The sequence below is a fragment of the Staurois parvus genome, unplaced genomic scaffold, assembly GCF_062004578.1.
Source record: "Staurois parvus isolate SC_StPar_1 unplaced genomic scaffold, SC_StPar_1.0 ptg000131l, whole genome shotgun sequence".
NCBI classification, from domain to species: Eukaryota; Metazoa; Chordata; class Amphibia; order Anura; family Ranidae; genus Staurois; species Staurois parvus.
Window position 1 is genome coordinate 13,778,461 of NW_028317927.1, and position 12,934 is coordinate 13,791,394.

General features: G+C 38.3%; 1 protein-coding gene across 1 annotated transcript in view; it reads right to left on the bottom strand.

Moving 5' to 3' along the window:
- Nucleotides 1-12,934, bottom strand: part of LOC149466410 (1-phosphatidylinositol 4,5-bisphosphate phosphodiesterase eta-1-like) — a gene marked incomplete at its 5' end in the record, with an annotated part of 52,384 nt that overhangs the window by 18,232 nt on the left and 21,218 nt on the right. Inside the window, 4 exons of the mRNA XM_089672644.1 lie at nucleotides 1,419-1,503; nucleotides 3,274-3,398; nucleotides 5,071-5,178; nucleotides 5,980-6,159. Coding sequence (XP_089528770.1) covers nucleotides 1,419-1,503; nucleotides 3,274-3,398; nucleotides 5,071-5,178; nucleotides 5,980-6,159 — 498 coding nt within the window. The remainder of the gene's footprint in view (nucleotides 1-1,418; nucleotides 1,504-3,273; nucleotides 3,399-5,070; nucleotides 5,179-5,979; nucleotides 6,160-12,934) is intronic.

A 12,934-nucleotide genomic window follows, 5' to 3' on the forward strand; every position in this document is an offset into this window, starting at 1 on the left:
TAATGTCAGTAAACATCACAAAAACACCTAATACATCATGATAGAGACAAAATATTAAGGCTGGATTCATGCCTATGCTTTCACATTGTATAATCAATTTGTGGGGATGTGAACCTCATTAATTTTTAATGGTCCACCAATGCCCTTCAAGGCAGCAAACAACACAACTGACAATTTAGTGCTTTACAATGCAGAAATGTGGATACGCATGTGTTGTGTTGATTTGTGTTTGCCAAAACGTGCTAAAATGTAAATGCATAGGTGTAAATGGGCCCTGTAGGGTATGTCCATCTAAATCCTAATAAATTGGCTTTGGTAGATGCTTGAGAGTTAAATCACTTGGCAGCTTCTTGTATGTATCAGTGACTTTATAGGTGGGGTCTCTGCCCTTGAGTTCCTGGATCTGTATATCTACAGAGGAGTATCCCCTTTCAACTTTTTGCATTTTTTACATATAATATGGAAAATCTGACTGGAGGAGATGGAACACAAAAGTGTAAGGAAATACCAAAACTTACCAGGATATGGTAGTGAGAATTGTTGGACACACAGAATCCAAGGGCTGACTTATTCCACTAAGCTCCACCGTATTTAATAGGGGAAATGTGTATCAATCGAAGATTCATTTACAAATAAAATTCACAGTCACTCGCTTACTAATGCTTTTAGTGGCTGCATTTGGTGGACCTGTTCTATGCTTAGCAGATTTTGGACCAAAGTGCTTAAGCTACTACAAATTTTATTTAGTTGTTCCTGCCCAAGAGATCCTAGTACTTCTTCATCTCAAACCTCCCTTTCTCACTAAGCCCCAATTTAAATTAGCCACTTTTGCACTACTAGCCACTAAACAAACTATTGTAAGGGCTTGGAAGAAGGAACCCACAGAATTCACAAAAGACACATTCTTTATCAACTAGAAACATACTAGTTTACTAGTCTCCTACTTACCCTCAATTTCACATGAAAGCAATGCCTCTCTGCAGGTAGTATACTTCAGAGGGGAGCATGTGGAGAGCCTCTGTATCCTCTTTCCCCCCATCTCCTCAATGGCCATACTCTTTGTACCATTTCCTGTCCTCTTGCTCCCATCTACTCTGCTTTCTCCTCTTCCTTTTCTTTTTTTGGGTTTTGGAGAAATACCATGGCTCCCTCCCCTTTTTTTTTCCTTCCTGAACTTTTACATAGTCCCTCGCTGCATCCTGGGCTCACAAGATTTTCAAGTCCATTATTACATGGCCCTACATTAATGACTCTTACCATCTCAACATCTAATTATAAAATGTAAAACTCTCTAATATTCTTTGAAAAAATGTTCAATAGAAACTGATTGAAAGTGAAAATTCACAGCCATATCATAGTTGATAAAACACAACAGTGTTGTAATCTTTCACAGCCACAATTAACATAAAACAAATTACCATTGTCATCCACCACTCGAGTCTGCTCTTTGCAGCAGTCAACAGGCAGACCAATCATTTCTACTTCGACATAAGGGTCAATGATCTGTAAAAATACAAGCGTTTGTATAAATCAAGCAACAATTTAGAGTATGATGAATTCTTCAACAGCAATCAGAAATTGATAATCCAATAAAGATCATTTAGACAGTTCGAAAGTATATAAGACATTGTCACATTATAACCTGCTAGCTCTCACTGTAAAATCACGTATGGATGTTACATATCAGGGGACAATAATAATTATGACAATGATAATGATGATGGTAAATTTGATAAATGTATTGAATGGTGATTATAATTAGAACAATGATGATGGTGTGAGAGTAAAATGAGTTTTCACTAATGATGACTATGGATACATTTTATGATACTGGAAAGATCTCATTATATAATGACGATAATGAGTATTAGCTGAAGGTGCGTAATGATGAGAATGATAACAAAATATTGCTATTTAATGATAACAACAGTGACAGAGTCGGGTGGACAGTGAGAGATTTTACAAGGGTATCAATTGACAATGACAGACAGACAGACAGACAGAATAATATTTTTATAATATTTTTATTGGATATAATGTGTATGAGAGATTAAAGCGGGACTATACTCACCTTGGCTCCAGTGATGCAATGTCTTGGAGCTCCCCTCTTTGAACAGCTGTCTTCTGGGTATCCAACAACTGGCTGATTTCATTAGCTGGGTGGGGGGGTGACGCATGTGCAGGAGTTCCGTCGGCTTCATCATTGTCAAATTTCTACAGTGAGTGAGTGTGCAGCTCACTGTACAGGGGCGGACAGGCAGGTAGGTACACATGTTAAATTCTTGATGCCAGTGTTGCGATATGTGTGTAAGTATGTGTATATATAAAATCTTCTATGTTTGTTTTAAGGCTCTATAAGAGTGAAAACACCGCTCCAGGTCCACCAGGCTATGAATAAGCAAGTGTAGAGTGAAAATTTTCAGTGGGTAACCTTGCTTCTCCACTGCTATTTCCTTGATGTTTTTATACTTTTTGTCAATTTTCTAAATAAAGGTGATTTCTACAGTAGTGCGGCTGTTCGGACTTCCTTTTTATCTATGTTTTATGGCTCTGTACTCATCGCTGTAATACTGATTGTTAAGCAGCCGTGTGCATTGTCCCATTGACAATCATGCATCTATATTCAGATCAGTAAAAAAGGGGGCTTATTATGCCAGTGTGCAAGAGGCTTTAATAGAAATGTGTAAAATTAACTGAGAGTATTGATAAAATTGATTTGAAAATGATATCTAATGATGTCAACAACAGATTTACATTGACCCTTTTCTATGCCAATGCAGGGCAAATTAAAAGGGCCACTTAACTCAAACCAAGGAAAGAAAGGCCTGTGTAGACTCCAAACTGACTTGTCAGAGCTCACGCATATGACTGAATCACATGCTCACCCACGTTTGGTATTTCGCTTCTCTCCTGGTGGCCGAATGGAGCAGAATGAAACTGAGGAAAAGCAGGTGTGTACTCTTGAAGGGTGAAAAGTGTCACATTAATGTTAAAAAAAATAGTGAATATGATAATGGTTTTAAAGAGGCTAATAATGGCTGTGGCAGCAGTGATGAATTGCATGTATTTTGCACAGAACTAGCCAAAATTTAAAATACATGATTTAATTTTCTAAGTTCCTCAGTGTTGCATGGAAGTGATGAACTATTCTTTACTGCTTATACTGTTCAGTTTTTGTATTTAAATCAGTTTTGCTATTGATCCTTACAGAAACAGGTTTAAGGAGTGTCAGTTGACTACAGTATAAGTACAGTATAGCAAATTCAGTCTCACCTCCCCTCGGTCTCCAAGCATAGAATCAGGGGGTTTTGGAAGCTGTTGTCCACTAATAATTTTAAGAATTAGTTGCTTTTTGGGGCTGGCAGGTAATGGGTCTCCAGAAAAAGGGTTAAATGCACCTACAGTATTATATAAGAAAAACAGGAAGAATAATGTAACTATGCGTGCAAGCAGACATTTTAATAGCTGTTTTTTTATGATAAGTGAAATTAAACTGCAATGAAAAAGAAAGAACAGTGTGACATGTCACTATTTTTCATCCTTGTTATTTATTCTGTAAGCAAGTCAGGTTATCTATGAAGCAGATTAAGTGATGACACTTAGCCATATTACAACAACCCCAATGCAACTGCCTCCTATGCCATTTTTTAGCTCAGGGGTTAAAATTTCGAGTCCAGACCTACTAGCGGGTCACAAAACTTACTCTCCACCAGTTGCGTCATCAAACCCCACCCGCTCCGCCCCAAGCGTCACCCCGGCCTGACCCCAAACTCCACCCGGCCCCGCCCCAACCACACCCCTTAAAGCTTATGAAATTACATTTTTCTTTAGAATAAGTCCAAAATATAAAACTGTACACAGTAATGTATATCCCAGCTCCCCTGTACTCCATTATAGTGATATGACATGTATACAGTAATGTATATCCCAGCTCCCCTGTACTCCATTATAGTGATATGACATGTGTACAGTAATGTATATCCCAGCTCCCCTGTACTCCATTATAGTGATATGACATGTATACAGTAATGTATATCCCCCCTCCCCTGTACGCCATTATAGTGATGACATGTATACAGAAATGTATATCCCAGCTCCCCTGTACTCCATTATAGTGATATGACATGTATACAGTAATGTATATCCCAGCTCCCCTGTACTCCATTATAGTGATATGACATGTGTACAGTAATGTATATCCCCCCTCCCCTGTACTCCATTATAGTGATATGACATGTATACAGTAATGTATATCCCAGCTCCCCTGTACTCCATTATAGTGATATGACATGTATACAGTATCTATATCCCAGCTCCCCTGTACTCCGTTATAGTGATATGACATGTATACAGTAATGTATATCCCCTGCACTCCATTATAGTGATATGCCATGTATACAGTAATCATTTCTGTATACATGTCATCACTATAATGGAGAACAGGGGAGCTGGGATATACATTACTGTATACATGTCATATCACTATAATGGAGTACAGGGGAGCTGGGATATACATTACTGTATACATGTCATATCACTATAATGGAGTACAGGGGAGCTGGGACATACATTACTGTATACATGTCATATCACTATAATGGAGTACAGGGGAGCTGGGATATACATTACTAAGTAATGTATATCCCAGCTCCCCAGTACTCCATTATAGTGATAGGACATGTTGTATACAGTACTTAATGTCCCCCCTGAGTCCCCCGCGGCGGTGGAGAGGGTGTCCCCTCTCAGCGGAGGAGAGCAGACCTCTCCTGCACTTGTCCCCTCGGCAGCGGTGCCGCAGGAGCCGGAAACAGGAAGTTGTAAACCGCAACTCGGCTTCACAATGAGCCTGGGAGCTAAGGTGCAGTCGCTCCATGCTTCATCTGTGCTCACCGCTTGCTCACCACAGAGGAATTTCTCCTTGCATTTGGCGAGCGTGTGAAGGGCTTTTTCAAGCCCTGCTAGCTCAATATGATTTACTGGGCATCCTTATTAAATTTAACAGGAATAACAATAGAAAGAGGACTGTATATATTACACATTATGGCTTGCTAATTAAAAAGAGTGGATTACCTTTGCACATCTGCTGGGGTTTGAGGACATAGCCACAATTGCCATTCACCTTGAATTTTGCACGATTTAATTCCATCATTCGTCCTTCTGTTTGGTAATTGAGTGCAACTGAAGGCATAGAAGGAGGGCTAAGGTATACGTAAAGTACAGTGCACAACCACACAACTATAACAGTGAAGCAGTGATGTAGCAGACATTACTGCATTAACAAAAGATTTATTTCCACCAGTTCAGGAGAGCAATGCCATTATATAAATTTAGCAAGTAAATTGACAATTCTGTACCTGGGACATATCCTTAGGGTGCAGCAGAATTTAATTTTTTCACGAGATTATATAAAGTACTTTTCACCACGGGACAACCAATTTTTAGCACATAGTCAAACTACACTTCTTTCTGCAATTTAGTTAACAGTTAAGTTCACCTTTGGGAGAATGTTACATGTTGCACCCCTATTTAGAGCGTAACATGTAGCATGCTCCTATTCACATGGCTCCTGCTGCCAGAAGCCCATCCCTGTGAACCCCCTGGCACCTGCTGTCAGATTTGAAATTGGCTCTGCCTGCACAGCCTCATCATTTATCCACAGAGATTTGTGAATGAGAAAACAACCAGTCCCATCTTCCAAGGCTTGTAGTTCCTAATGAACAGTGAGGGCGCTGTTGACCACCCTCATCATTCATTCACAAGCCCTGAAGCTTTCAGACTGGCAGCCAGTAAAAAGGTACAGGCAGAAAGCTGTGGGGCTTGTCTGCAGGAGCCAGACGTTGCACCCATGATCCACAGGTGTAATGCTCTGCAGGTTCCACATTTTATTCCTGTAGAAATATGTGCATTTATTATTTTTGTCACAAAGGTGAACTTTCATGCGGTTTAAATCTTCTAGCTTACACATATCATAGTACACACCTAACTGGATTCCAGCATTCCAATATGGCACTGGGTTAAAGTTACTGGAGTCTATCCTGTATGCAGATGGATATATTCTGGTAAGTTGCTTCTGATTGTACACCATAAATTGCTCCGACCTCTGCTGAACCACTTGATGTGCTCTGGTCTCACTAAAAGATAAAACATTTCCTGTGGAACCTGAAATAAACCAGAATGAAAGTCAGAAAAGAACATAACATTTTAGTCACCTCTTTTGGGACAGGTTTAATCAGACAGTGATGAACACATCCATGGGAACACACTTTGGTAATTCACAAAGCTTGTTTTACAGAGCATCAATCCACATGGTTACGAATGGATGCTGTCCTCCAATAAATAGGTTTAATTTGATCCAAAAGCAGGTCTAAATGGTTGGATCAGTATGTTTTGCTTTAATTTTTTAGATAAATAGGTAAATAGATAGGTAGATAGGTAGATAGATAGATAGATAGATAGATAGATAGATAGATAGATAGATAGATAGATAGATAGATAGAGAGATAGACCCTATGGTAATATTTTCGGTGCTGGGTCCTGGAATGTGGCTCCTCTAAATTTCTAACAATGAAAATAAATGTTACTTTCCAATTGCCAAAAGCAAAACTAATAATAATAGTATTCAAAAATAATGATGTTTGTATATAAAACATGCAATATTCACAGCTGCAAAGCACTAGTCATTAAAAAAAAACTGATACAGTATGAGATAGCACTAAAGTTATTTATACAGACTGGTAAGAAAGCCATGTAAACAGGCAAAACATTTAAACTCTTGACTATGAAATGTGTTTTACAAATGTAAGTGCTTAGAAAACTGTAGCAATGTAAGGAAATCTGGAAATGCAGACAGAATAGCATATGTCTGCCTCATTATACAGCAGAATTATTCTGAAAAATAGTACATTCCTCAAATATAAAGATGTGATATAAAATGCTCTATAGGAAAGTTTCATTACTATGATCAAGTTAATAGCTAACCTACTTGTTAACATATTAAGGATTTCAGCAGTAAGCTATGAGACAAAGAAAATCTGCATAGCTTGTGAACAAATCAACTGTTTTGCAATGCAAAAACACTTCCATGGGATATAAATCTCTTGTTTAGACCGATTCTCTTTGACTTCCAACAGCGCATTACTAAAGGTCTGAGGGTACATATCTGATTGAGGGCCTGTGCCAACAAATTTTGAGTTGAGTAAATGTCAGAGCCTGGAATCGAACCTGGGCCTTCTGTGGTGGGAGATGGTGTTTCTTCTCGCTGAGCCACCTGGAATGCTGGACAGCTCCCTTGACAATTCTTTGGATGATCCTGCCTTTTCCCTGTTTTGTCTTGAACCTTGAACTCCTTGCTCCTCCCATGAACTTCCTATAAAAGCCATGTCTCTGCACTTCCTGGTTGCCAGATTATTGTGCCTTACCAGCCAATATCCCGTTTACTGTTCCTGCTGCCGTCTTCATCTACGTTACCAACCTTTGGCTCGCTACTGACTACGATTCTGCCCCATCCTATCTACTACCATTGGTTGACCATCTCACAAAGATGGCCCATTTTGTTCCAGTGAAGGGGGTGCCCACTGCTGAACAGACTGCAGAACTAATGGTTCGAGAAGTATTTAAACTGCATGGAATCCCTGATGATGTAGGTGTCTGACAGAGGTGTGCAGTTTACTTCGAAATTTTGGAAAAGCTTTTGCTCAGCCTTGGGTGTTACAATCAATCTGTCCTCTGCTTTTCATCCCCAGTCTAATGGTCAGACTGAGAGAACTAATCAAACAATGGAGCAGTATCTTCGATGCTTTGTCACTTATCTTCAGGATGACTGGGTGGACTGTCTTCCCACTGCAGAGTTTGCATACAACAATTCTAAACATAGTTCCACCTCTCAAAGTCCCTTTTACTTAAACAACGGTTATCATCCAGTTTTTATTCCTGATCTCCCTATCACAACTCCAATTCCAACACGTTGGTACACGGTGATCTGTTTCCGGTATGCGGTGACATAGTTCCGGTGTTGGCACCATTTTGGTACACCTAACAAAACCCATGTGGTACACCCATAGCATGAGGTTTAGAAGCTGATTTTCTATGGAGTATATGTGAGTGGGCAATTGGCGTTTTTTATTGTTTGTTCATTAATAAACCTTACTACACTATGGAGGATCTTTCTTTTCTATTAATATGATCCTTTATGGAGAGTGAGCTATATTGCGATACCTGTGCCTGGAGGGGACCTGAGAGGAGTAAATGCCACCATTGATGAGATGTCTTGCAGTTATTTTTCCTGTGACGAGTTATTACCTGTAAGGATCGTGGTGTGATCATAAAAGCGAGCTGGCCCTTGTGGTCACATTGAGGAGGTGAGGGGGCATTTTAGCCATTTGCGGATTTTTTTCACCATTGCTGTGATCACCTATTCACCTCATCACCTGCATGATATTCGTTTAAGGATCACGTCTATATATTTATTTTCATATTGGACTTATTGAGTTGTATTTGTGATATTTTGTCACTTTCATTTATGTGGTTGTTTATAGTGTGGATATGTGTATTTATTTGTCTTTAGCACATATCACTTTATTAGGTTGATTATCCCCCTGGTTGGGGATTCACTTAAGCTTACACTCCATTTTTTTTGTATTTTTTTTATAAAGTCCCTCATTTGGGGATATGGGGGTTTGAAGTAATGTGTATTTGCGTTCACACTTATTAAGGATTTATACAGGTGCATTCCTGTTTTTTTCTCACTTTTCACTTAATTATTTCACTCTTGGATCCTGATTGGATCAGATCACTTTAGTTTTGCTATTAATAATAAAGGGAATATAAACAACATACACATAAATGATTATGTGTTAACTGTTTAGTGCTTCACCATATTATCTTTTCATTTTCTATATACACCTATTAGTTTCAGGTTGGGTGTGAGCAGCTTGAGTTGAGGGATCATCCATTTAAGCGCAGGAGGATTTATTATTATCTCTATTTTGTTGGAAAACTTGCCATCACTCAATGGACATATGAGAGATTCTTTCATACTCAAGTGTTCACACTATTTGAAAAAAAATAAAAACCGGACTAGGCTGTAAAAAAAAAGAAAAAGAATTCTAATGTTTTTATTGACAGCCTTTATCATCACATTAAGGTATATGCATTGCTGGATTATGCCTCACAATTTGGGGTATTTGTGGACAAATGCTTTTAAGCAGTTTAATGCATGCTTCTGGTATGATACAGGAAAATCATAGAAGCATTTGGATTGCTTAACAAGATAAGCTGCATTGTTTGGATTTATGTCAGGCAGACTTGCAATTATGATAAAAGCTCAAATCGCAAACCACAACAGCAATAAAGCTCCTTTTACTTCCACAGAAGCTCTTTAAATCTGAATCAATCTACATAAATGTAACTATAAGATTGAATTTAAAACTGCCAATCTAAGTCTGAATAAACAATAGCAGATCTGAACCCTGGTTCTTAGAAATGGTCAAGTGAAACAGTTAGGGTTAGGAAAGAGCAAAGATTTATGAAATAATATAAACATGACATATAACAATTTAACACCTCAGCCATGTTTATATAATAATAATAATAATAATCAAAACTTTTTTATTGAGTAATAATTAATCTGTCAGTCATCAAACATACATTGTTTGAAATTTAAGTATATTTATGTAGATACTGTTGATGTACACATATGAATTGAATCCAACTCGACAGTGTTGACAAGGAGACTGAGGTGGTTTTCTTCAGCCTTGTGAACTTAATGAACTTTGCAAATAACTCTATTACAAAAGGTCCCAAATCTTACCTAAAGGCTCACAAATACTACAAATATAAACAATGGAATCACCAGGTCAGGAAAACTGCACTGTACTGAAAAAAAGGTGGAGATCAGCTCTAAAAGAGAAGTTCAGGAATTTTAAAAAACAAACTCACCTAGATGAATACAGGATCTGTATCTTTCCCTCGCAGCCTCTAAGATAGAGAACCGAGCGATCAAAGACTGCTGATTGTTCAGTTCTCGACATTCAATGAGAAGTCACCAGCTCTCTGTTCTGCCCCTCCAGTGCTCACTGGAGCGCTGCGCTGTGGAGGGAACAGAAGCGGCTGACTCAGGCTCTCAGCGGTGTGCTGAGAGGCTGAGCCAGTTGCCGGTCCAGGCATCTGAGTGGATCCAAGCATTAAGGTTGGGATCTCTCCAGAGCCTGAAGTTGCTCAGTGACATCAGCCAACAGAGAACTTTAGCCCTCTGTCAGCAGAAAATGGGTTACAGGAGTGCAGAACAAGGCGTACTCCTGTGATCCATAGGAGAAGGGCCAAACGAGTCAGCTGTCAGTCCAGGCGTTTGCATTGATCCTGAAATTAAAGACAAGATCTCTCAGTGACATCAGCCAACAGAGGACTGTAGCCGTCTGTTGGCTAAAAACATGTCTCAAGAATGCAGAACGAAGTGCACTCCTGTGATTGATAGAAGTAGGGACAAATGAGCTTTGGCCCTATTCCTCCTTTGAAACTGACCTTAACAGGTTTGTGATAAAATATTAAGCACCTGGGAGTTCCAGCTTCAATGTGTTGATTTTTTTATTGAAGTATCATCATATTCTTTAAAGCCTAACTCCAGATTTCACTTTAAAAAATTTGTTTGGGCCAAGCTGGCCCAAACAATTTCCTTCACTAGAACATGTGGATGCTGTCAAAGCTGTATAAACTATAGCATCAACTACATACAGTATGAAGCGTTGTATTTCAGAAGCAGTGAGTTCCCGAAACAAAACTGAGACAGTTTTGACAGGAAGCTTTGTATTTTTATGAACGCATAAAAGGCTTCCACATTTTGACTGAGATAGAGATTGTGACATCATCTGCATGCTAATTCACTTTACCCAATCAAAGGAAGCCTTGTATTCATTGATAAAATATATACTATACAGTATGTACACACACATAAGTACATACAATAATGTGAACAAAGAAGTACACGTCAAGGACAACGCTGACTTTTTAAACATATTTGGAGAAGCAAACAATTGATCTTCATTCAAACATTGTCTTCAGATATGATATACTTGAACATATGACACACAAAATGTCTGTAGTTTATTGATTTTCATAATCTAAATGAATGAAAATGCAGATTTGTCACATGGTAAAAGTATTTATATCTGTATATTTATCATTACTTAAAATTTATGAAATTTGAATGTGGTGTTCTAGATTAGGTGCCAATGATCAGGACCTCCTTGGGGAGTATGCAGATGGAACTGGTCTGATTTAACTCTAAATTTCTAGGGTCTAGGGTTTGCTTTGCTATTGACCTGTGTTCTGTTATTATGACAAGATCAAAATAGATCTCTGAGGTCTTTAAAAAGAAGGTTGTGGATGCCTATGACCCCGGCAAGGAATTTAAGGAAAATAATCTACAAGTGGCATAGATTATAAATTTTGCTAATTTGTCCAGGACTGGCCGGCCAGTAAATTCCGCCCATCAAACTGACCATCTGATGCTAAAGGGAAGGTTCTCCAAGAACCAAAAATTACATTGTATATCCTCACATAATTCTTGCAACAGTTGGAGTCAAAGTACATCTACAATCAGAAAGAAACTGATTCAATTTAAACTGCATGAGAGGTATGCCAGGAAAAAGTCTTTGCTGTTCAAGAAAACCATTAGAACAAGACTAAAATTTGCCATTCAACATATATGCAAACACCAGGTTTTTTGGACCAATGGAACAATGTGCTGTGGATTGATGAACCAAAGATAAAGTTGCTTGGACACAGTAACAATGAACATGGCAGGTACAAACAGAAGACAACATTTCAGAAGGACCCCATACCTTCTGTGAAGAAAGATGGTCAAAATGTTGTGGTCTACAGTTGCATTCATAAAGTCAACTATGAATTCTGTGTTGTATCAAAAGTGCTTGATGAAAATGTGAGGCCAATGTGTGTGTCCAAAAGCTGAAGCTAAACCAAAAATGGATCTTTCAATTTAAATATAATCTAAGGGAGCATTCACACTGGAATGCCCGCCTTCGCATGTATGCGTATCCATTTACCCATTTTTACAAGGTGAGGGTTCACAAATACTTTAAACAATACAGATATAGCTAGAACTTTATGTCAGGTGAAGAGGCAACAACATATTGTTTCTCTAATACTTGCACATATCCCATGTTTAAGCCTTTTAAAGGTGCCACAAGTAGATAAACATATCTATTGATACTTATTGATATACCAGAAATGCACTTAGCTAGTCATTTCTTGTTGTGGGATGACAATACATTGCATTGATGTCAGACCTGTCCAGCTGTTTTTTTCCTAAACTACAGAACACCTCCTCTCCTCATCTCATATCCAAGATAAGAAACAGGAATACTGACATTACTGCTTTAAATAAAACAAGCAGTGCAAACTAGACAGCTATGAATATCTGAAGGGATCAACAGGTTGGTTTTTTTTTTGCATTTATCAAACAGATGTGATAAAATGCTTTTGAATGTATATTTAACAGACCAAAATAGAGCAAATAAGAGATAATTATTATTGGTTTGATTTTATACCCATAAATGAAAGTGATGGGTGTGCTGACCCTTTAATGCCCCTTTCTGCTATTTAACATAAATGAAATAATATACATAAACTGTGTATTGTGTGCTTACTGCTTCCTAATCACCTTTATCTATTCCTGCTGTGAGCACTAAGAATTAGCTGATAAACAAATGACTGATAATGATAAATGTCTCATTTGCATGTTTTGCCAAGAAAAAATGTAATGGCTTGTATTGCCAGTCATGGCTTTATCCTTACACCATGGATAAACTGTAGGGAGACATTGTTTCTATCATTAAAGAGGAATTAACATTACAAAATAACAAAAGCTTATCTCACAGCACAGAGCTTACACATTTATGAGCCACTACTGTGAACCAGA